This window comes from Carassius gibelio, chromosome B7 (assembly GCF_023724105.1).
Source record: "Carassius gibelio isolate Cgi1373 ecotype wild population from Czech Republic chromosome B7, carGib1.2-hapl.c, whole genome shotgun sequence".
Lineage (NCBI taxonomy): Eukaryota > Metazoa > Chordata > Actinopteri > Cypriniformes > Cyprinidae > Carassius > Carassius gibelio.
This window is the reverse complement of record NC_068402.1, coordinates 32,638,211-32,665,014: the sequence shown is the minus strand read 5'-3', so window position 1 is coordinate 32,665,014 and position 26,804 is coordinate 32,638,211. Positions and strand designations below refer to the sequence as shown.

General features: G+C 37.6%; 1 protein-coding gene across 10 annotated transcripts in view; it reads right to left on the bottom strand.

Moving 5' to 3' along the window:
- neo1a (neogenin 1a) overlaps positions 1 to 12,189 on the bottom strand; it is a 148,758-nt gene extending 136,569 nt beyond the window's left edge. For 4 of the 10 annotated variants that reach the window (XM_052560651.1, XM_052560648.1, XM_052560649.1 and 1 more), the window contains exon 1: positions 11,721 to 12,166. In XM_052560651.1, the coding sequence (XP_052416611.1) occupies positions 11,721 to 11,793 (73 nt within the window). In that variant the 5' untranslated portion in view covers positions 11,794 to 12,166. Of the gene's footprint in view, positions 1 to 11,720 lie in introns of all 10 variants that reach the window. The other 6 variants (XM_052560655.1, XM_052560657.1, XM_052560656.1 and 3 more) reach the window with 5 other exon arrangements.
- Positions 12,190 to 26,804: the final 14,615 nt, after the last annotated feature.

The following is a 26,804-nucleotide window of genomic DNA, read 5'->3' as shown; positions in this document are numbered from 1 at the left end:
AATTATTTTTATTAAATATTTATTTATTTGCGAAAACATAATTTGTCATATGAAGTATAAGTATGTTTATTATTATTATGCTTTTCTATGGCAACACAATCAACACCTAAACAGAGCCTCCGGTGGTCAGGTGGTCGTAGCTCTCAGAAAACTCCCACTTCACAAGTTGTAATTATGAGTTCTACAAGGACGTGAACGCTTTTTACAAGGTTCGATATGGCGTGAACGCACCTATCGTTTCAAAGCATTTTTGATGTCAGTTAATTAAAACGTTTACTTTTACTAGTATTGTCAGTTAATTAAAATTTTAACATTTACTAGTATTATTAAAATCAAATGTTAATATTATTTAATAGACCTCAACTAAAATGAAGACAATGAACAATGAGCAGTCACAATTTCATTAATTGAAAATTAACGACAAATACTGATTGATAAATACTGTAACAAATATATTGCTCATTGCTAGTTAATGTTAATTGGACCTTATTGTAAAGTGTAACCTTTTTATAATAAGCTCCATATTTATGCTTTTACTTCCATTGTAAGTACTTTACGGTAACCTCAACTTTCACTTTTTCAAAGACAATGGGACAAACTGAAAAATATACTTCATCAGCACTATGCCACAAATGCTGTTATACAAATGTAACTGGTATTGAACCCAGAATATTCCTTTAAGCTGGTTAGACATGGTCTTAGTCCTCCAACAAACCAGCGATAATATTCCACAAACCAGCCTGACCCTCTTAAACTGGTATGACCTTGTTTTTCCCCCAGGATTCAGAGTTCTGAATCAGATCACCATGAGGCATGCTTTAATTGTCCTCATTGATTCATCACTTTCTTCATTCGCTGTGGCAGTGGGAGTAAGCCTGGCCAGTTTCTTACATCATACACTTGGCATGTCTCACAGATTTCCTCTTCAACTCTAAACTAGCCATAAATCTCTAGTGCTCATGCAGCCCCTGACCCCTCCGCATTGTGCCACTGCTAAAAGAGAAGGATAAAAAAAAAAAACACATGGCTCCTTTAGCACAGCATGAAGGTATCTGAGGCATTGTCCGATGTGACCTCAACAAAAGAGAGCAGCATTTCTATTAAAACATCATCTCTTGACGGTTGGCTTTGTAACACAACAAAGCAGACACCTCCTGATGCACTTGGCTAAACCAACAATAGGAGTAAAGTCAGAATGCGATATGATGTATAAGCTCAGCCCCAATCTAACCAGGATAGTCAATGATGGGAACCACAGTGGAGCAATGTGGGGGGCTGGGAAGGGGAATCTGTGCCCTGCAGGACTCCAATGGGGGAGAAACTAGCATCCATTATTAATGGAAGTCGGCTGCAAGGAGAAATGGATCAAATGTGGCTTTCGGTGGAGCTACTAACTGAAAAACATGAATTATTTGTTGTTCATCTTGCAAGCTTTGTCCTTTTCGTTCTCCTTAAATGTCTTTTTTCACACTGTCGGCTACAATCTCATTTAAAAAAACTGCTCCGCTGGTATCACCGCAGAGATTCGGCGCCATATGGAAAGGTAGAGAAACTGCAGAATTAGCATTTCCCAGTATTCGATGCATTTGTAAGAAACACAAGGTGTCATGAGCGGAATAATTCAATCACAAATTATGGTAAATACCAATAAAACATATGGCTGGTTAATGGAGTCCAGGAGACAATTATGCTCGTAAACCCCCGTGGAGTGAATGACATGGGCTTAAGGCGCAATGCTACTACCACAGCACATTTAATTCAATATATCAAACTAAGGTGTGGTAGATGTGACAGCACATGATGGCGTGACACAACAGAGAAAGAGAAGGAAGCAGAAAGGGGGTTAATATTGATTGTACAACCTCCTGTCTGAGATCAGCACGAGCTAGCTGGAGATGTGTTTGCAAGCCCAGCGGCTAGCAGTTTACGGCATGTGCCCCCTGGGATGCGAGCGGACACAAATGAGCCTCAAATGAGTCTCCGTTGGTCACGCCACATATTCCAGCTCACCTCCACCCCCCATTCCTTCACATAACAACACATCAAGTGCTGATTGAAATTCAAAATAGGAGCAGCGCACAACGGGATAGACGTAGCGAGGCATCGCAGAGGATCTCAGGGGCCCAGTACAGCACAGCTCCGCAACCACTTAACTACTAGTCAATTTTCCACTGATGTTCTAGAGTGATGTTTGACGATATGTGATTTCATGGGTGATCAATGCTCCGTATAACATTTCTGGTGTTTTTTTGTATTTGCCATGCACCAGAAACACACAACCTTAACAGTCACATTTACTTGTTCATTAGCGGAAAGAACTCGCCGGTTGAAAATGGACGGCAAAGCTTGAAATTATATTAGGAAAGGGTTACCTCGAGTAATTCAGTTACAAGGGTTCAATAACAACGACCCGAATGAGTTCCAGAGCTCGTCAAGGACCCAAAATCAATTTGTGCACTACAAAGCATTACAAATGAACGAAGGTTTGTATTAGGTAAATCTCATTCTAAAGATCATCGCTCCCAGTACACTTAAATTAACCAGACTCAAAAAAACATTGAAAGACTAAAGGCTAAACTTAACTTCAGTTAAAAGAAGAGAGGTATCATTGCTGTGAAAGGCTTGTGAGGTGAAATCAACAAATTTCAGTCAATAAAATTTTGGTCATCCCATATTAGAACGTGCATGAAATTCAACTATATATCTTAAACTTAGCTGTGTTGTTTACAATTTATGCAAACATCTTCAAAGAGAACTTGTGACTTGGACCAGTAGGAAGCCAATTATTAATGTCATAGCATCTAGCGATGCACCAATTATTTTTTTTATTAAACCGAAGCATTAATTTGGTTGAAAACCAACAATTTTGTACCAATGAACCAGTTGTAGCACTGAAAAACCTTTTTCTTTTGCTGCTTTAACCAAATTTTTTTGGTTTTCGCATTATTACCAGCAACCATGCAGTTCAAAAACCGCACAATAATGCAAGAACAACAATTTAGAACAAATAAACAACACATTAATATTGTTTATTCAGATAAACATTCATAATTTACTAATGAAAAAAAAACAAATAACCAAAATTCTGAAACAAAACATCAGCTCTATTTTGCCTCAGAGATCACTTCAATTATTTGTAATGTTGGCTGAGAAAAAAAACCCAAAAAAACAATGTTGTATTTTTCTGTGGGTTTTGTTTTTCATTATCTTCATGAGCACTAAAGCTCATTCACAGTGCTTACACAAGGGGCTGGACACTGTTTGCTGGCTGCAGATAGATGTGAGGCCCACACTTCCTAATGGCTTCCTGTATTTCACAGTACGGTTTCCTTTCAGGGAAATTTTATCAAGCCACTTCAGCACTGACCCAAAACCACAATTCACAAGTCACCTACTTTAATTAAAAGCGATTGAATGCGCTGAAGGCACCCTTCCTCTAAGAGCAATGAACGAGAAAAAAAGAGAGTGATATAAAAAATGAATTGAATGGGGATGAGTTTATTGAACTAGAACCAGGAGTGCAAAAAACTTCATTTAATCTCACATAAGACTGAAATGACAAATCTTTTTCATATCGCCATATTGCGATCTAATCAAAATAAAAGTGTTGAAAAGCTACTAGGAGAAATTACACAAGGAGAGTCGACATCATAAAGCGGAATGGAACTTTTGACCTACTGGAGAATATTACACACTCTTTAAATAAATGGGGCATAGAAGAATATGTCTGGAGCCTGTGGGCTCAATGCAAGCTGGCATAAGCGAGTGGTCCAACCCTCATTAGAAATTAATTACCACTGTAGTCAGCGTGGGGCAGCTGTACAGTCTCTATGTATCTAAGGCCTTACCCAGGGGGAGCAATTGAACCCCTGACCCAACCCCACTTTTCGGCAAGCAATGTGCGACACCACCCTGACTGTGAATTACTGGCCCAGCCATGCTGGGAATGCAGGCAGCAGCAGCGAGGCTCTAAGTGGGCTGGTATGGGTGGGTCGGCCCGGTCCACTGCCCAGTGAAGGTTAATCTTCTTCTAGGAATTCCTCTGTGAAACCCTACTAGCTATATAAAAAAAAAAAAAAAAAAAAAAAAAAATTGTCTATTTTGCCCTAGAAAAGATATAAAGGGTAATTTGATATAATCTGATTGCAACTGTTAATTATCCAATCATCACGTTATTGTGTACATGATTCTGCTTATGCTAATTTAGATGAAGTGGGGCGATTGTGTAAGTGTCTAGAGGTGAGAAATGGAAGATAAAAGTAGTATTTTGTTTAATTACCATACGTAAAAAGATCCCGGAATAGCGGCTTTCTGTAATTGCTTTTTGATGAACATAATGGGCCTGATACCACCGCACAAAATTATTGGTGAATGCTTTCTCTTCCAAAATGGTCCAATTACCAATATCAAACCTCATTATAAGGTGAGAGACAACAGAAACAAGAAAAATATTATTTGTGTACCTTTGTTAGAAAGAATCCTCTGCTTCTGAAAAAAAGCCTTCTAGTCAAATATTAAACGCCGGTCGTCCCCCAGCTAATTGCTTCATTTTTGTGTACCTAAGTGAAAAGGGGCACATTTGCATAGGTCTGTAGCAGCAATTACTTATATTGAGGCCCACATGCAATCTGCATAAAGAATTCTGCAGAATGAATTTAAATGGGGAAAATGTGTTAAACTGCTTAGAGTACTAAACTCTTAATAGTAGCTCAAAGTTTCTAGTCCACTCAGAGTGTTTGGAACTGTTCAAAAGAAAATTACTTTTGAATCACTAATGAAATGTTGGATGAAGGGAAAAGAATCAAATAATTAGACTGAATATTTTTGTAATAAAAAAAAAACGGATTGGATGAAACTTTTGTGTAATTACCATTCTCTGGAAACCTGTGAAGCTTTCTGTGGATTTTCTGTCGGTGCAGGTTCCACGTGGGCATACTCATTCCACAGGTAGCTGGTCAAATATGCATTTTCATCAAGTCTTTTCCATAAAACAGCTCATTAGGCATCTACAGTAACAGCTGGCCTCCCTTTAATGATGCCCCCTTCCATACAAACTCACTCAGTGGGATCATGTGACACGTGTCCAAGGGTCCAGTGCTGGAATGTCAGGCCTACTCTGCAGGTGCTTTCTTGCTTTATCTTCTTCACATGGCTGTTTTTTCTCTAGTTGCATTTATCCATCATAGGGTCAGAGGTCAATTCTTGAGGTCAGGGACCCAGAGCAGCTGGTTTCCATCATTCCCGCTGATCCTAACCATCGGGAGGAAATTCTTCATATCTCATCTTGCAAGCCCTGCAGCTGCAAGACCATCTACAAGTTATAAATGGAAACAAGAAAACCCTAGAAACCACCCAAACTGTCTAAAACCATAACAATACATACCTAGAAAGGTAAAAATCTACGTTAATTTGAGCGTGATGTGAAACACCATAAAGGTTTAGTAAAGCACAGCTCTTTCTGGCCTTCTCGAGGACTTATAAAGAGAATAAAGAGCATATCCTCACAATCACAAAAGCAACTGCATTCACCTGACCTCTTTCAAAGACTCATTTCAGTTAAGATACAGTATTCAAAAACAGAGATTCTGTAAACATCTCAATTGTGAAATGCATAATAAACATGCATTCTAACAGATATATTCAGAAAAGCATCTTAAGCGGAAACCTTGACACGTCCTGCATTTAATTGTCAAAGAATATTCTGAGAATATGCCACCATTTATTCACCCCTATGTCTTTCTTTTTCAAAGTGTGCAAATCCAGTTCACATTTATTGTAATATGAAAAAAGATAAATCAATATATTTTATTACAATTTTCCAATTTTGTATCTGGCAGAACCAAAGATGATGTATGGATTTTATAATATAGTAATAGTCATAGTAAAATATATTAAAATGTCACTTTTCAGGAGACCTGCACCTTTAATGAACAGTGACAAGTGGAAAATTCAGGTTACTAATTTACATTTAAAAAAAAGAGCAAATATTCCACTGTTTAAATTTCGAGTCCCGGTGTTCCATCTTCCATGCTTCCTTGGTTAAGCAAAGGAAGGAGTGTTTGCTTTTCAAACAGGCAGGTATGACGAGCCCTTTCCGGACCTTTGCGATAAACCAAAAGTCAACCTCAGGATGGCGCGTCGAGAAGATCTTAAGCACGTCTTGAGCTGCCAAGGGCAACAAGCTGAGTTCAGGCAGACTGGCACTGAGCTTCTTCACAATCCATCTTCAGTGATACATCTAGACTACAGCTCTCTACCACACTGAGGCCTTTCCAGAGAGCCGTGAGGGAAAGGCCCCTGCAGTGTCCGTCATCAGTGTTCAAGCAATGTGCAACTACAACAGGGTGCTTCAATCACCCTCAATGATTTCACAGCTTTAGTCTGCCGGGACGCTTGGCACAGATATCAGTTCATGCTGTCGTTACTCACATATAACATTTACTGCTGAGACCAGAGAACTGAAATACAGAACAAGTTTGCTTGTCAGCATATTCAGCAGGTGTGTGGGGGAGAGTATAATGACTGGTCCTTTCAGATTTTTGTGATTAAGTGAAATGTTACACAACAGGCCATAAAGAAGGCAGACCCCATTTCATGACCACTCAACTATTAGCACAGGAAGATGGAGCGAGAACAATACTAACTAATATGGTAGTGCATACGAGCAACCAAGCTGCCCAGGCATTGTCGGAAAGAAGAACAAAATCTAAACATTCCAAACTAACTGGGTCAGCAATAAATGGGTTTTATTTGGACTGAGCAGAGAAAGACCAGTTTTGAACATGGAAAAATGGTTCCCTACAAATTGAGAGCTCTTATTTGTTCTACATAGTTCAGCATTTGGGATCAGTGGTATGGTGCTGACTGTGAAATGTGCAGAACAGAACACGGGAAGTTGCGGTGAAATCACACATATGTGCAATTCAGATTTTTTTTTTTGTTGTTGTTGTGTTTGTTTAAAAGCAAGTTTCAAAGGGCCAGTTAAAAAAAATAATAAAAACAATACCATTATTGTCTTGTAAACTACAAAAACGCAAATTTGTGAAAATGTTAACGTCATGCACATGTGTATTAAGTGTTTTGTGCAGGGCACGTAGTGTTTCTTTACAAGGTGACATCGCCAACTGCTGGCCTGGTTTGTATAATATAACATTTTTAGTAATTTTCGCAAATCGGTGTATTCACAGAACATTTTCACAACATTGTTGTCTGTATCCACAACTTTTCAAAAACTCAAAGCCATCCCTTTTCAGTTTTTAGTACATCTTTGTGGTGGCATAAACTAAGATTCTTGGCTGTATACAACTCGGGTCCTCATTCAAGTTAAGTTATGTACTTAAGTGGTATAGTTATCAAGTTAAGTGATGTAAAATTTTGGCCGATGCAGAGTAATATAAGCCAATATATATCCAATACCAAGACTGGATTTGATTTGCATCTGCAAAACAACTGATGCAGGCCAAGTTACATTCTGAGAACTTAAATCTTTAACCCTACATATGAGCAATAGTAATAATGTTGTGTATTTACTAATAAAAATGTATACTGAATAGCTCCTCATAATTGGAGCTATTCAAATCTAGTTTAATATTTCCTTAATTCTGAATTGTAAAGGTGAACACACTCACAACAAGAGAAAGATACTGCAAATGGCTTATTAGTACCTCTAGTTGAATTTTGTTTCATTTTACCAAGTACAAGCATTCATATCACACATGCATCATAATCTTCTCCAGCTGCTGAGGCTGGCAAGAGACACAGCAGCAAGAATTCACCCGCAAACAGAAATCCACTGAGAACTGCAACCACTCAGATCCCAAATGAGGGTGTTGACCACCAAACGTTCCGTAGGCCTGACCATTTGATCGGAATTCCTTCAACAACAACAAAAAGCCGTACACTACCTCATGTGTATTTGAGTAGACTGGTCATTTTCTCAAATGATACACTAAAATAGTGTACTCAGTAACATAATGATACACTACTGATGGTAATAGTGCAGAATTGAGCAGGTTTGGCTTGGATCGGCAAAAACCTTTCCAATAATCTTATACAGCGGAAGCTCAACATTTCAATAATTGGACTCAAATTTTCACAAGTAGCTCTAACCATTCATACCTCAATTTAGAGACCACCAAAAAATAAATGCTGGTGAGCAGTGTTGATGTTAAGGCTTCCTGGCACAGCCAATCTAGTAAAGGCAAGCTTGGAATGGAATACTTGAGCCAACGTACCACTTACTACACACTGTGCAGTACATACTGTACTATTTTTTTATATATATATAATTGAAACAGCATGCAACATTGAAATTTTCAAACTGTAGCATGCTGAACTGTTGCCATATGATCTCACTACGTGGCATGTTTGAAACCACGACTTACATCTGCCATTGAAATAAAATACGACAATTCATACTCCAATTCTGAGTCATTTTTTCTGTCTGATCCAATGGTAAATCAAGAAACAGAGATGACATTGATTATCCATGTAGATAGCGGGGAAAGTTGAGTGCATTGCATTCTGGGATGCAGCATCCTATGTAGTGTGCTCTGGTTGTATCCTCATTGTGGTAAATGTTGTAGGTCATCCATTTAATTCAATTTATTTCAAAACCAAAATCAATTTGCCATGACATAGTATGAAATAATAATTACATCCCCTCCCAAACATACCAACACAATGCCTTATCGCTTAGTACAAGGACAATGACAGGGTTTGATTTCCTTACAAAAAAAAAACCCAAATTATATGTTGACAAATATGAGGTCAAATTAATAACCAGCTCTTTTGCTGCTTGTGCAATAAACAAATAACTCCATCAATCATAATCCATTTGCATGCTACTATCAAGCCTTCATTTACACATCAGGCAATTAGCCAAGGGCCCACTGTCCGTCTAAATTAATAAAGAATACTGAAGGCTAGATCTCTCAGCTGGAGCTTATTGTGACGCCCTATTTCCAGCAAGATTCAATTGCTGACAATACTTAATTTGTTACTGTGATATTGATCCTCTTTGTTCCTTGATATCTGAAAACATGCAGCTGCAACAGTAATGATGACTTTGGATAATGATTATAATGCACAACAACACACAGCTATATGGCCAAACAGGCTATTGCACTTATGGGATATTACCAGAAAAGACATCCATTTATCTATGATAAAAATATCTCTCTCTACATTCTGAAAATAAGCTAAATACAATACAGCTTTTACTAAAAAGCTCTTTGCTGGTACCATAGTCCAGTGATGGCATTAGAAGGATGCCATTGTAAGGAATAATTAAGAGTAAACAGCAAACTACATTGTGTTACCATTGTACCATTGTAAACATATGTATAAAATAGTAATATATGTAGCGCTAATAGTGAGGCATCAAAATGATATTTTGAACAAATCCTAAATCAAAGATGTAAATTTTGCTGAAGACCAAAACCAAAAATAAAGTTGCGTAATTCAAATGGGGACTGTTCATGGCGTTTTGTCATTAGATAATAAATCAGTCGTAGTAAAGTTCTACTACAGCAACGAGTCATCGTCTAATATTTCAGATTTACATTGTAGTTAAGCATAGTTTGTATTAATAGTAAAGTATATCCACACACCTCACATGTTCATGGCTTCGGTCATAGAGAAAACTGCTATTATTTTACTTGCATTACCAAATGTTTGGAATAAAACAAATTTTTTTTTTAAAGTATTGTCAATACTGTCCTTTTGTTGAGGTCCTGGTTAGGCCTGTGTAATGAAGGCCTCTGCGAAGGAAGCAGATCGCTTGCGGCACTGAGTGGTCGCAGACAAGGTTGTGAGGGTGTTTATACAATTTAACATGATGTTTACATTGTCCATAGGGAACCCATCAGCACACAATTCACTCCCAGCAGGATTATGCAGATAAGATGGGATGTAAAAAGGATGCAATGACATCTTATTTAAAAACACACACACACAAACTCTCACTTGAAGACATGCCCATTTCCTTTCCAGCACAATGAAGAGTTGGAATGCTGTTATCAGTGAGATGTAGGTAACCTGAACTTTCAAAACTGCTTTTGATTCACATATGTGTGCTTCAGGACCTCAAAAAACATGTTTCAAGTAAACACATATTTTCGGAAGGGGACCCCACAATTAGTAACTTGAAACTCGCTCTCCGCATGTAGGTCCAATTCTCTGGAATCAATCAAAACTCCCAAAGGAACTCCCTGTTCCCCCCCTTAATCTCCTGGTTTTATTACTTTCCAGACAGAGTCTGCCCATTCCACCCAGCCCCCCATTCCTCTCTTTTGTACTGATCTCCAGCAAAGCCTGTGATTTTTTACCACAGCACATTGCTTTTCATGCAGCAGAGCAGCTTTCATCAGCCTCCACACGCAAGACAGCCCAGCCGCAAACTCCACTACGGCCTGCTCTCTCCGGACATGATCCTGATAAACAAGCTCACGGATCCAAACTAGTAAAAGCATGTTGACCAATACTAATGAAAGAGTTAAATGATGCATCACGCAAAATTAAATGTGAGCCTTTTCATATTCAATTTGAACAAATGTTATGAATGCACTAAACAAAATATTAATAGATTCAATTGCTCTGAAGCAAAATCACAACCACCTTGCTCTAAAGGCATATTTAGACAGCTGAGTTAAGGCTACTCTATGCTGGATCCCTATTCTGTGCCAGAATGCAATGCAATCGCACATAAAACAGTACTAAACATTTAAATATGGTAGCTCTGACCCAGCTTAGTCCTTGTATCAGAGGCGTCTCTGTTGCTGCATTGGCTCTTTGTAAATGAAATGCAATCTTTAACTCTGCTATTGTCAAGTCAGAATTTATATTTAATTATTAATAACAGTTATTCACATCTTCCCATTAATAAAAAGGATGTTTTAGAAATTATGATCAGTGTAAATACATTTATGTTGCCTGTGTGCAGCATTAACCAATCTGTATAAATGCACCATTCTCAGGTAGGCTATATATCTATATCAAGTGCTATCTTTTCACTATAAATGTTGTATGCAAGCAATGGTTTTTGTCCCAGGTATATTCTTTTTGGTTTCCATCAGAGCAAAGTAATTCACTTTCTCTCTTCACCCCAGAACTGGACAGCCACCAAAATAAATAGGATAGATTTTCTTCCCAAAATACATATTTCTCATTTTCTTCTACCTTATTCGACCTGAAAAATATAAATGGATAAACCACTTTTTTTTTTTTTTTGCCTTTTTCTTTTTTTGTAAGATATAATGCAGAAGATCTATGACTTCTTACAGAGACAGTATCTTAGCGCTATGGCGCTCCAGCAGCGCGTGAAAAGCACCGATTTCCACAGACATGAGGTTATTAGCCTATAATTAACGAGGCTTTATTTACTTATTTTCCATGAGGCCGGTTTGGTGATTCATTATTTAAGAAAGGTATGAGGTTTTCTATTCAGGTGAAATTGTGAAGGTGTTAATGAAGAGCACACCTTTGCAGTTAATGAGCCTTTTTTCAGTGCAAACATAAAGATTGCAAAGCGATAGTACACCTTTGTTTTGATTTAGGAGTCTGTATGAGCGTGTTCGATAAACTGGACAAAATCCTTGATTTGGTGATAGTTGTAGAAGTTAGTCACACATAGTATCACATACATTTTCACACATTTGTCACTTTTACATTAACAGACGGCGGGTGGCGATACAGAAAGTTTTAATGCTCGTGAACCTTACCTTTTTCAGCATGTGAAACTGTGATCGTGAGGCAGAAAAGAGAGAGGAGCAGCCGGGCTCCCCGCTCCGCCATCACTTTAAACACAAATAATAGTAGTGTGAAAAGCCTCGAACTCAATCCGTATTTAAAATCCGTCTGATCGCGCGCAGGGATCAGTTCAACAGTGTGAACACATCCGGAATGAGTTACTTCCGAAAGTTGCCGAGGGAAACATGAAGCTCGCTGAGCAGAGGCACGACCAGCCCGAGGAATGCGCTTTAAAACTTCAACAGGCGACCGAGTGAAATCAAAGTCAATCCATATTTCCGAGATTAAACCAACGCCGAGCTGGACAGGAGCGAAATGAGAGGCGTCAGTGCAGACATAATGTGTAAAGGTGAAGAGAGAGAGAGAGAGAGAGAAGAACGACAGCCTTGGACGGTTGGAGATATTTTTCACTGATCACAGAGAGAGAGAGAACAGCAGGAATTCAGATCGGACCCTGGGAAAACCGGAACTGGATCAGAAAGAGATCAGGATTCATCACACGTGGCCATCACAAAAGCCCGGAATGGCTTTAAACACTTCTTACCATCTTGAACACTATTTCATTTGAAGTCATTTTTATTGGCTTTTTTTGAACAGTTGAATGCTTTAGTTTACATTCAGATCCATATGATTAAAATACCACACACAAGGACCTACCCGATCCTTGATCTGGCAACAGGTTTTTAAACCTTTTGTTAATAATGTATCGAGACTAAATGAATAAAAAACATTTAGGAGGAACAAACGTAACTTAAAACTTTACTTAGAAATAATTGGCTAAATAAATATATCAACAACATTAAGGTGGAACAAAGCTAGTTGCAAATGCTCAAGTTCTTGGGTAAAAACAACACATTCAATGTCATAAATTCATATTTCATAGTTTGTTAATTAAAGACTAAAGTTATGTTGGTGCCGTTGTGCCAAACATTCCCATGGGGAGGTTATGTTGTGCCAACTGTCTTTACTCACACACTTGTTCTGTATGATGTTTGCCAAGTGGCATAATTGATCGCAGGCATCCATACACTATATCAAAATGTAACTAGTTCCAGTGCTAGTAGTCAGCATTCATATATTTCAAATATTCTCTCTAAATTATTATTTTTTAAATATATTTCAAAATACTTTTTTGTTGTCATTTTGACATAAAAATGGAGAAGTCTTGACAGAAGTAATGTGACAAAAGCATTTTAATTCAACTGCCTCTGAAAAATGCAACATTTTCAGATCTGCTCTGGAAACATTGACTTGGAAGAGCTCCATCTACTGACAGATTTACTCATGGTCCTGATTGATCACCATGTTCTTGTGCCATTGTGTTACTTCAAGGTACTTAAAATAGTGCATGTCTGTAAAACATATTCCATGGTCCTTTTTTGTTGGGATTTGTTGAGTTTTCTCCTAATCAGTATCCTGTTTCGTAAAGGAAGGTGAGTAAATTCCTCAATGAAAATGTTGTGTCTATATTTTCATCCTTTGGGTGTGAACAGGATATTAGAGTCAATTCTCACATTAACCATGCACTGCTTACCTCAGTAGCACTACATCCTTTGTAATCTGCATAAGCAATTAATATTCACCATTTACCTCTAGTGTACTACACATTATTTGCTGTGGTGAAATTGCTGCATTGTACAGGTTGTACACATGAGGTGCTGGCTGTTATTTTATGCTAATAGTGATATGGGATCTCATACCACTCGAGGCCGAACACACTACTCTTGATTAGCTTAAAACCTTTGGGATGCCCTCAATGTGTTCTCCAGCCAGAAAACAGAGATCCTTGCTTTCTGCAAGAGCCTTGCATGGATTTCAAGGGCCTGTATTTGTACCTGTCTGGACAGACGTGAAATATGAATGTTGGAATGATGGACAGAACCGAATTGTACATCTGCACGGCTACTTTTGTGTTTATCTCACTTGGTGGCTGAAGGATTAAAGCACTTGGCAGTGAAACCGCTGAGGATTACAGGGATTAATACAGGTTTAGAAAACGCTAGCGGAATTAATCTGATCACTGTAAGCACTGAACCCTATTAATTTAAGGCAGATTATTTGGTTGTGGACGGGGACATCATATGTCATATGGACACCAGTGTTTGCTGAATTATCAGTATTACAGCCCACAGACTCATCTTGACTGACGCAGGTTAATATATCTTCACCTTCTATGCATTTTGTGTTGTTAATGTTACATCTACTCACTTATTTCTAAGTGTTTTTATAAGATTCTTCTTCTTTCCAAAATAAATTGTCCTGTCACCGTTTACTCACTATAATGTCTTTCCAATTCTGTATCAATTCTTGGATACATTTTGAAGAATTTTTCAAGCTTCAAAAATCATGCAAAACACCATAATAGTAGTATAAAAGTGGTCTATTTGACATTATGTTCCAAGTCGTGTGTTGTTTGTCATTTCTCCGATCACAAATCACTGCGTGATTCACAATGCAATATATAAAAACACAGTATAAGTCATAATAATCAGTAATTATGGCCCCCCTGGATGCAACAAATGCCTCATTTATAATATGTTTTATTATTTTTGTCTTGTCATGCTGGAACACAACATCACAGTATGGTAAGGCAGCATTTCCCAATGCAAGTCTTCTTATTACATATCACGTTTGTTCTATTCGCAAATTATATAGCGCAAATCAATGAAAGAATGTTCAGAAGTGAAGTAAACTTCAATGGATTACCACTGCTCAGGGAGCAATGAACACGGTGCAGGGATCATATCAATTGGAATACAGTTCATGCACATAGCTCTCTTCTTACGAGCCTTTTATATGAATCAGGTGTGTAGACTAAGAGAGATATGCAAAATGTGCAGAACCAGAGGGGTGTGAGGACTGGGATTGGGAACCACTGTGGTAAGGGGCGTGACAATTACGTCACACACTTGAGATATCGGGCCAATCAGAGAACACCTCGCTTTTCAGAACGATGAGCTTTGTAAAATCAGCGTGTTTCAGACAGGCAGGGCATAGAGGAGAATAATGTGTTTTTTGAACCATAAACCGAATAAACACATTGCATCACACCAAAGACACAAAATAATGTTCTTTTTAGCAAGGTCACATGACCCCTTTGTATGTATGAAGTATGATGAACACATTTTACAAAACATTTCAAATGAAAGTTTATTACACTAGAGATAAACATATATACTGTTCAAAATTAAATGTTTTCTGGTTTTGTGATGAACTTCCCCTTTACACCTATGTTATCTTGCTTCATCCCACAAAATCGCTTTGAGTACAGCAAAAAAAAAAAAAAAAAAAAAAGTAACTGCCAAAATGCTGTATTTGTTTGCAGTTACTTTCTTTGCTAATGCAGTGACATTCAGACATTTCTAATGTGTGCAAATGATGATCACTATATATCATGGTATTACGGTTACTATATGATACGTTTATTGTATTATGATGAACACAAAATTCAGTTTTTAAATTAGAATATTATTTCTAAAGCAAAAAAAGTGATCTAACTAAGAGGGCTTTTACACTGGGCTCGTTTGCTGCGGTCCGAGCCCGAGCGTGATTGTTCCCGGCGACTCAATGGTTTTATCAAACCCAGGTGCGTTTGCAGTCACCTTACGTCATCGCAAACGCACACAGAAAACACATGGAGAACACAACGCGACTGAGCATAGTTGTGATTTTTTTATTTTTTATTTTGATGCTATTATGCACAGTATAATAATTAATTTTCATTATTTAATTTTCATTAATTTAATTTTGACTTTTAGGAGTGTGTGGAATCAACCTCTGCTCTCTCGTGTGTTGAGGAAACAATGATATCGACAGTGTTACGCATGCTCGGGATACTTTACTTCCTGAACAAGAGTGCACCTGAGTCCGTGTTGCTTACACATTCAGCTCGGGGAAACCGAACTCAGACCTCCTTCTCCAGGTAGGAGAAGTGCGCACTGACAGCGTTCACATTGGCAATTTTTCATGCGAACCATGCCCTGTTCAGCTCTAAACTGCCAGTGTGAAAGCCCTCTAAATGGTTCCCAACCCCGGTCCTGGAGGCATCTCAACACTGCATGTTTTGCATGTCTCTTTAATCAAACACACCTGATTCAGGTCATCAGCTCATTAGTAGAGATTCCAAGACAGGGGTGTCAAACTTAATTCCTGGAGGCCCAGAGCCCTGCAGAGTTTTCAACCCTATAATTAAACACACCTGATCCAACTAATCAAGTCCTTCGGGCTTATTTGAAATTACATTGTATGGACATTTGTGTTGGAGCAGGGTTGGAACAAAACTCTGCAGTGCTCTGGCCTTCCAGGAATTGAGTTTGACACCCCTGTTCCAAGACCTGAAACGTGTGAGAGAAAGGAGACATGCCTCCCGGACCAGGGTTGGGAACCACTGGTCTGACTCCAACTGCGTCTGTCTGAAAATGTATTTGCCCCTGTACATATTAACTCCTAAATCTATGATACAAACCATAAATCCATCAATATACAAAAATAATTAGGAACACATTCACATGTCAGTGATTGTACTACAAACATTTTCTTTTGTGATTTTGAAAAACTTCATGTACAGCCAGCAATGCTGTCAAAATGTCCACACAGATCCACAAAAAAAAAAAGACTAAAACGTTATATTACAAATACCAGGCGAGTAGTTGGCAATGTCACTTTGTAAAGAAACACTACACGCCTGCGGGCTGAAAACTGACTGACTGACAAAAATTGACTGAAAACATAATTTGCATGCAAATGATGTCACCGTTTGTGTTTTCAGGACCCCAAAAAGCCGTTGACAAAATAAAAAGCATGAAAAGTATCAATTTCTAGCTGAAAATGGTGTTTTGTAAACACCCTCTTGAGCATTCCTAATGGGGCTCAGCTGTACCAAATGCCTGATTACCAACTAGGGCCTGATTACTGCCAGCCCTGTTCAATTAAACCAAGGGGTCATATGATGTTGCTAAAAAGTTCATTATGTTGTGTATTTGGTGTAATGCAATGCGGTTTAAGGTTCAAAAAAAATTATTTTCCACATAATGTACATTATTGTTGCTCCTCTATGCCCCGCCTTTCTTGAGATTTTACAAAACTCGTTGTTCTGAAGAGTGAGGTGTTCACTGATTGGCCAGCTATCCAGTGCTTTGTGATTGGCTGAATACATCAAGCATTTGATGGAAATATTCACCCCTTAACATACTGTGCTGCCATCTACCTTTACAACGAGACAAAACCAATAAAACCCATTACTAACAAGGCATTTGTTGCATTCAGTGGGGACATAATGCATCAACATTTCTCCAAGAGCACAGTGACAATTCATCCAGAGAGTCACAAAAGACCCAAGGACATCATAGAAGGAACTGCAGCCCTTTCTTGCATCAAAAAAGGTCTCTGTTATTATCTATAAGACACTGGACGAAAAAGGAAAAACTCCATGGCAAAAACTCAAGCTAACCCAAATGAACATGAAGGCTCATCTGAATTGCCAAAACACACCTTGATGGTCCTCAAACTTTTTGGGAGAATGTTTTGTGAACTGAAGAGTCTCATGTGGGATGTTTTGAAGACTGATGTCCTGTTACATGTAACATAAACCAAACACAGAATTCTGCATACATACTGTTCATACATACATAAAATAAACCTACCTATCAGTCAAGCATGGCAGTGGCAGTGTACTAGTGTGGAGATGCATTGCTGCTTCAGGGCCTGGGCAACTAGCAGTAACTGCGGAAAACATGAATTCTGCTTTCTACCAGAAAAGCAGTCTGTAAGTCTGTAAAATGAAGCTGGAGCATGACGAGATTATGCTTTTAAAGCTTGAAATGTGCTCCAATGTGGTTGAACTAAAGCAGTTCTGCAAATACAAGTGGGCCAAATTTCCACCACAGTGCTGTAAAAAAACTGATCTCCAGTTATCAGAAGGATTTGGTTGCAGTTATTGGCACAAAGATTTTAAGTTTAGAGGGCTATACATTTTTCACATCAACGATATACAAATCTTTTTTTTTTTTTACGTTTTTCCTTTGTGTTTTTGAAAAGTTTAGAGTAACAGGCAAAATCATTATTTAAAAGGATCAACAAAAATGACTAACAACGTTGTAATATGCATTCCAGGCCAGTAGTTGGCAATGTCAATGTCAATGTCAATCTGAACACGTACACATTCTCATACATAACACGCTTGTTCATTACACTGCTTTCACAATTTTTTGTCACTTACACAAAGACAATAACAGTATCATTTTCAAAAACGAGCATAAAAACTTGTTCAAACGTTGTTGTTGTGTAAATGAATGGCCGAAATACATAAAAAATGTAAAGTTGGATTTTCTGTATGTGTAGCCTATATTTGTATTTATATCATGGTTTTGTGTTAATAGACAAAAAATAAACAAACTGTTTAAATAATAAAAAATTTCAATAATATGTAAGGTCTTTGTAACCAATATTCTCTCTCGATCTAACACACCAAATATTTCTCTCATGATACTCAGGGAGCTGCAGGTAGTGAATTCCCTTTGGAGTGGCACTCGAAAACATGCTACAACATGACAGTGGTTTTGACACAAATACTTTTATACTTCTCAGGGTGGCTTATGAAAATGATCTCAGAAGAACAGAACTTTCCGAACAGTAAATCCTTAAATTTGTCTTAACTTAAAAGCAGTTCAAAGCAGAGAACAGTTCATTTGGGTAGAAGATGAAAAGAAGAAAAAAAATCTGAAATGTAGAGAGCAGAGACTAATGATCTAAAGAGGGTCGGCCATCTTTCACCCCACCGGGGGGCTTAGCATTTGGAGGCTGACTTGTCCCACAGCACAGCAGGGGAGCCATACCAAGATGGAATGCCCAAAAATTGCCTGTCACAAATTCAGAACATATTCTGGGTGTCTTGTGCATCACATGGCCAAAGCCTCTTAGAGTTTGTCAAAAAAAAAAAAACGTGGTTAATTTCACAGATGTTAGTGTTATTGATAGACAGCATAATAACAAAGTAGAACAAGAGGAAATGCTGCACTTTATTTAAAGTGTATACCATGGACGTGATGGATTACTGTAGTTTTTGAACATAATTGAATAATGATGTAAAAGGCTTTAATGTAAGAAATTTATTTAACCAATTGTTATGCATATAAAGTGAGCACAATGAAACAGCACTTTAACAGACAGCTTTTAATTCCGAAATTGGCCACATTTCCAAATTCTTTGTGGTTAAGAGCTTTCTTCCTGACAGAGGAGGTGGGCTGTTGTTGTTGGAAAGAATATGATCACTTAAAAGGGGTTCTTTCAATCGTAGTGACCGCATGAACTTGCAAGATGTACAACAGTGAGGGAATATGAAATGCCCAAATGTTTATCTCGCACTCGTTTTAAAACCAATCTGAATCATGACTCTTTCTGCCTGACAAGCACACAATCAATATCTTGAGCATTTGATAAGAAAATCCAACTCCACATCTTATTAATTCTACATTTTGCACAGAGGATTCCTTTCTGTGATAGAATATTAGATTGTGTTGCATATAGAAAGCATATCCCATATATCCATAGGATCTATCCATCCATCCATCTATTGATGCTTGCAAGTACTATAAAATAAAACATTGAATAAAAAGGTTTTGGTGGAGAGATAAAAACTGTGAGAAAAACTGGGAGGAAATGTGGGAGTAATCATGTTTTTTTAATTATGTGCAATCATACATTGTAACAATTCATTTTGTAAATTCATATGCATATGCATGTGCTCTGTTTCTCTGTTTTTCTTGAAGAAGTCATTGACCTTGGACTCTCTGGAACCGTGTCTTTCACTTCGTTGGCCATTATTTATGTTTATTTATACATGTTCTTGGCAAAAGCTTGCTTGCCAAAGCAAATTATCAGAAAACACAGATACTGTGTTGTATGCAAGTATCCAAGTCAAGTATTTGGATGAAAAAATGTGTAGTGGGGTGGGGTGAAGGAAAGACGTGAAAGACGTGAACTACCAAGAATTACACAAGATGTTGAAAAAGTTTGATGGGGAAATAATGGAAATAAACTGACTTTATTCCCTTGGTAGAGAAGGAGATGAAAGAGTCTTGGTAATACTTGGGTTCCAGATGTTTATGCAATAGGAAACCAAACTAAATCGAACTGTAAGGACCCACATTATACTTGGAGATAAATCTACTGTCATTGTGTAAACATTCATATTCCTAGTGTGATGGATCTCCCAGATGCGCGTTCTGCTTGCCATCAATACTGTAAACACTGTTGATGATTCACTCTAAACAACCTGACTAACAAACCTAAATATTCTGCGAGAGAAATGTTGATCACTCTCAAAAGACGAAAATGAGCGAGATAATCTGTTCCACCGAGAGGAATCTGTACTGCAGCCGGTTTTTGTTGCAGTAAGTCACAAGAAAGGAATTGCAATTTAGTCTTTTAGACTAATGTCATGAACAGAGAATGCATTTACCTCATCTATACAATTTTGCTTCATTTCAACATTACCACAATAAAACTCTGAAACCTTTTAAGGTAAAGGAACCTACTGAGTAACTACATGTATGCAAACTTCCTTGAACAATGGAATGCTGTTATCAGATAAGATTACTTGAGCACACATTTAGACCCACCTGCTCTAATGATAAACTGGGTTAATGCATGTTTACGAATGTCAGCTTTGTCAGGCTCATTTCCTTGAAATTCATTTCAGGATATTGGATTCTTTTATTTTTCTCCTTACGCAATTATCTAAAAGTGTTGAAAAAAAAAACAAGAAAATGAGGATGCGTTTAGATTTTTAAGTTCCCCATATACACTACTTTGCCAATTTGTTGAAACTGCAGATATCTTGTTCAACAGATATTCAGCTAGTAAAATGGTAGTCTCATGTAGCCAGACCTTCAAGCTGAAGGTCTGGAATTCAAGGCAGCTCCCATGAGGCCGTTTGACTGACATGTCAAGCAACCAACCACAATCCATTTCGTGCATCGTCACGTTTCAGGGCGTGGAAATGTCGACACAATAACAGACCGGTGTGTAAAACTCTCAGACGTATTTTAAAGATTCTATGCCGCAAACTTTCTTCTTTCGTGAAGGGTTTTGATGCCAAGGTATTTTTGTTTTCAGGTGGAACATTAAAGAACGCGACACATACGTCTCATGGAAATCCTGTAGAATTTAACCAATCCGACGACTTTTGTGTCTCATATACATCAGACGTTTAGCCAATGGTCCGTGGGCGTGACATCTGAGGATGAGACTAGTAAAATGGTAATGTGTAAATGTAAAAAGCTTTTAACATCACAGCACAAAAAAATACCTAACAATAATGAGGAAAAACAAGACATTTAAATAAAGTCCCAATTGTATAATCATAGTATATAGATAGTACATAGTATATAATAGTATAATCAGTTACCATATAATTAATTCATGCTGCAATGCAACACAAAACCTTAACATTTCAGCAATATTAGTATCTGTGTTTCCAAACTGGAAAATTTGTTTTTATTATTTATTTATTTTTTAAATATGGAAATTTGTTTGAATCTTATGTATGCACATATATATCTAGTGATATCTACAGTAGCCTATGTTCTAGATTTCCAACTCAAAGGAGTTCTTTATTCAATGTCATTTGCATAAATTTATTTTCCCATATATATGTAGTATAACAATTGTCTAATCAGAAAAAAAAAAAATTAGGCAGAGCATTATCTTGAGAGCAGACAATTTGTTGCCAGCTGCCTCAAGCTTAACAGTTGAGAAATAACACATCTGTTTGCAGCTGTGACTGATTGTCGGGGGGGGGGGCTTTATTCAATCACTATATAATTACAAATCTGTCTGAATGCATTGATGCTTTACGCAGTTGTGTTCATGTTGTATCAATGAAGGCATCTGACACTATTCGATCCCCGTCAGGATTTCTGAATATAGATCAATGTTTAACCAAGCTTTAACCAACACAATTCAATATTTATTAATACGTAAAGATTTTAGTGTAGCAGAATGGTGACATACTTTTTTTCTAATTTCATTCTTCAGTGAAGATCTTTATGTCTTGCTAGCATTCTCAAATCTAGTGTTTATTTAAATCGTTAATAATTTGCTCGTTTCAAATACTCTTGATAACAGTCAGATTTTTTGAGAACAATCTGCACAAAGCAGAAATTTGGCTCAAGGTAGTTAAGTTTAATATAATGTGCATTCATAAATCTGCTTGTATGTCTTTTATATTAGCGCTATTTACTTTTTTCATTCTGTCTAATTTTGTACATTGTTATTTATTTTGAAGCATATTGGAGTACGGTTGATTATTGGCTGTTGTGAATGGAAGACAGCGTATGGTTGGGAGGCGCAGTAGGGATTGGTGTTGGCATGACATATGGGCTTCCTCTGCTAGAGCTCCTCCAGTTCTTCTGAACAGGTGTAACAGCAATTTACTGGCGGGGACATCTCAACAATAATTTGATGAGCACCAACTGGCAACAGTCCCTCATCGCTGGGTCTCAGAGGCAGAATATACAGCGCTCTGCCAGCCAAGGCACGATGCCATAGCACCAAAAGCAACGCCAACGTCCTCATAAATGTTGTGTTATGAGTTCATGCATTCTCATGCTGTAATGAGGGTCTAAAACAAAGTTTCTTGGATGCTGATATGTACATAATGATGTAATTGTTTGATTCTAACATCATTAGCCTTTCGAACTGAGCAAGCAATCATTATGGAGAATTTAAATTTTTTATGAATTATATAGGAATAGAAATTTACATTTGAATGAGCATAGAAATCAAAATGGATTTTAAAGTTGACTTCCATAATATGGACGTGAACTGTACTTTTAAGCTTCTTTCAGAATTCCAGTATATCCATGTTCTGAATCCCAGTTTACATTCTATCCATAAAATAGTATTAAAATTAGTCTGTTCCAAATCATATTATGTTGAAATAAAAATCCCAGACGTACCCACATGGATAATTTGAAGTTCCGATCCATGCACACTCTCATATGCATTTACCAATTAACTTAAAAATGGTTACTTATGCAAACACATGAGGAGAGTTCTCAGCATAAAAGACTATTGACTAGCAGATCAACTTCGTTTCTCACCTATGAATTGAAATGTAGAGGATGTTAAAGGGTTAGTTCGCCCCAAAATGTATATTTGTCCATCTTCTACTGACCCTCGAAACATCAGGTGTGTGTGACTTTCTTCTTTCAGAATAATCCAATCGGAGTTAAAAATTGCCCTTGCTCTTCCAAGCCTTCCAATGGGGGTAAGCGGGTGTTTGTTGTCAACAGTTCAGAAGACGTGCATCTGTAATAAAACGTCGGAGTAATTAAAGGCCCACTGTAGCAAATCCATGCGTTTTTTGTAAGATAAATATCCAGATTTCAAACGTAAGTCCACAACAGATGTGTGCACTTTATTTTATGTCTTCTGAACTGTTGACAACAAACACCCGCTTACACCCATTAAAGGCTTGGAAGAGCAAGGGCAATTTTTAACTCCGATTGGATTATTCTGAAAGAGGAAAGTCACACACACCTAGGATGTTTCGAGGGTGAGCAGAAGATGGACTAATTTTCATTCTCGGGTGAACTAAACCTTTAACTGTGACAAGATGATTGACAGGACAGTTTAAACAGTGACAGATTTCATTTAACTAAGCAGTCTTTTAAAGACCCAATTATGATGAAGTAGTATGTCTAAAAGCTCTTTTTCTACACATCCTAAAGTATGTACGTTCTTCACTAAATGAGTGCATACTATACAATAGCCATTTGCCAAGCTCTTCTTCCACATGTAAAAAATCTCCATTCTTATTGGTGGAATCAGTTATTCAGTCTTTTAAATAACGAGCCCCTCACCAAAGTGCTCCTCTTCCATTTTCTCTGGACAATTTATTCTGCCCATCATTTGTACTGTGTAAGTCAGAGAGAAAGGCTGTAATAAAGCAGGCTGTTCGTATTCCACAGGCAGAGCGATTGCAGGTAGCAGACAAAACCAATCACCATAATGTGTTATTCATCACCTCAGAGCTATTCAATGCAAGGCCACAGCGTGATACAGACACACACCTGATACACAGGCACGCATGCACAGACACGTACAGACACACGCATGGCCTTCTAGCCAAACCGCAGCAATGATACTTTGTTTCTAAATCCAGCACATTTTATAGTTTTCACAGTGGTTGTCCAATTTGGCCCAGTGTTCACATTTTTTCCTCAACAGTGAGTGATTTTATAACAAGCTTTGTAGAAAGAAATAATTAGGTACCCAAGGTATAACATAGCTAATTATGGATGCACTGCAACAATCTGACTCAGAAAAGTGAATATGCAGGCTTCAATCTAGTAAACATGTGAATAAAGTAATTATTCACAATCACGGTGTTCATTTTTATGCTTTACTTTCTGTCGGTGGTAATTTCATGGAAAATTTACAAAACATTTTGGAAAACTTTTAAACTATAAATGAAAAGCAAAAGCTATTTGTTTTATATAAAAACATATATTTGATTCATTATTTTTAGTTCTGTTCTGCAACACATAGGTCAAGTCTCCAGTATAAATAAAAGCAATTCCAATGTTGTCATAAATCTGTTTGGAAAGTTCTATCTGCTAGTTCCATCTAATTAAGTTCACGACCCTGGATTTTCAGCAGAGGGAGCTCTTCATCCCAAGGGTTTAATAAAGCACATAGAGGATGTTTATATCTGATATTGCTCAAGTTGATAGTGGGAATAATGTATTAGCATAATGAGAAAGATGTAATCTTCGAAAAGTCATTTTAAGGACAGATAATGTTACTGGTGCAAGAGAAACTCTTTTCCTCCTGTGAATGTGCATTGATACTTCTGAGGCCTAAACTTAGACTATAATCTTATTAATATTGCAATTTTTATCACTTAAGAGTGGAGAGCAAACTGATTATTGTTTCTCAGATTTTTCTTCCGAGACACTCATAATTTCAGATTTGCCAAGATAAAGCATTTGCAAATCAAACATTTCAGAAGGAATTCTTACCATCAAACTATTTTGAAACCAAACTATATGAGCTATGCTAAAATTACATTAGGTGGTATTGACACTTACTACTCTTTGCACTTAAAACAATATGAAATAACAGAAACATGAACTGTACTGTCAGTAGCATCAAAAGTGTTAAAAGCTAAATCTGTTTTGCCACATCCCAATTACTGATTGTGTTTCCCAAAAGCATTGTTAGACATCTATGGATGCAAGTTCCATTGTTACCAACATAGTTCAACATTTCAGTGTTTCCTGAAACCACAGTTCAAATGAACATTCACAAACTAACAAGGCTGCAACTATAGCTTTCAAACTCTGTTACATATTTTAGTGTACAAACAATCAGCACTCTTAGGCTGCATTTCCCAGAAGCATTGTTAGCCTACTGTTAACACATCTCAGACAGAGAAAACAAAAGTAATGCCTTTAATGATTTCTTCTCTTCTGCATCACCGTTCTTCACCATTATCGAGAGTATCACAGCATAAGTGTGTGGTGCTGGCAAAGAACATGCATGTTCTGTGCCTTGTTTACAGGTAGAAGAATGCGCACACATCCATAATGGTACTCTCAATAACGGTGGAGGATGGTGACACAGAAGAGAAAAATAGTTGAATGAAGTTGTTTTTGTTTTCTTTGCACACAGAAAAAATTCTCCGAGCATACAGTTGAACCGCTATTGTCACATGGATTATTTTATCGATGTCCTTATACTACGTTTCTGTGTCTGGGAACATTTGCATTGTTGTCTATGCAGGGCAAGAAAGCTCTCGGATTTAATTTCATTTGATGAACGAAGGTCTTACAGCTTTGGAACAACTTGAGGGTGAGTAATTAATGACAGAATTTTAATTTGTGGGTGAACTATCCCTTTAAGCAGATGTTTGGGAAACACACCAGCTCAACTTGACAATGGTGGGTGGAGAAATAGCCTTTGCCAACTAGATTTGGGCCGCATTACACTTCATGTTTTTAATGCCCTTCACTCGCTAACTTCCTTCTGTCTCGTTGACTCTGATGTATATCATTTGTTACATTGCATGAATGCCAACTAAAGGCAAAACTTTTGCAAATCGGCTGAATTTGGAAAACACCAAGCCCTTGATCATTTGGAATCCACTATGGAGTTGGTATATTATTTACATTTACAGTTTTGTTCGGTGCAGCACTCTATTTATATAGATTTGCTTAGGCTGGTTTAAATATTAATAAAAATACATATTTCATAGAGTTGTTTGGTGTGGGGGTAACATTACAATAGTTCTGCACTGAAGTATTAAAGAGTGACTAGGAGTGTACATATGAAGTAAACTCACTCACTCTGTCAAAATCGAGGGTCTGTCCATATAAACTACCCTCATCCACTTCAAGAAGTGGAGGAAAATGGCAACGGGGATTCCTAGAGGGAAAGTGCTTAGGAAAGTTTGTAAAAAAAGTGAAGTGGAACACAGCCTTAGTGGATATAGACATTCACTATAAATAATTCCTTTTTTATACACCCTGCAACAATGGTCTCATTTGTTTCTATTTTTAAGAGAAAAATCTATATTTAAATGTTGAAAGTTAAATGAGCAATGCAGTTTTCCTCTTGTTTGTAATTCTGGTTGAGTTTTGTCAACTCTTAATGTATGAAAACAAGAATAGGCAATTTGTTGAAGCATGCTCAACATACAATACCTCTGCTTGACTTTGCGGAGAAATTAAACAATGCAGGGTTGGAGAGACAGCGTGGAAACTGTAACATCTATCATTAGAGCTCTGCAAACAAACTCTGAACTCCGAGAGCAGATTCCACAGGCTTTTCAGGGAACATCTAATGAAACTAAATCCAGGGCTCTGTGTCTATCCCACAACACCCCCCGCCCTCGCCCGGGTCATTATGACTGATGAGGTGCTACTCTACGGCCCTGACCCACTCAGCTCTCTGCTTGCTACAATGGAACGCACACACTCGTGTAGTCTAACACGGAGGCCATTATCTGCCGAACAATATTCTCTGCACACAACCAGCTCCATTATACAGCC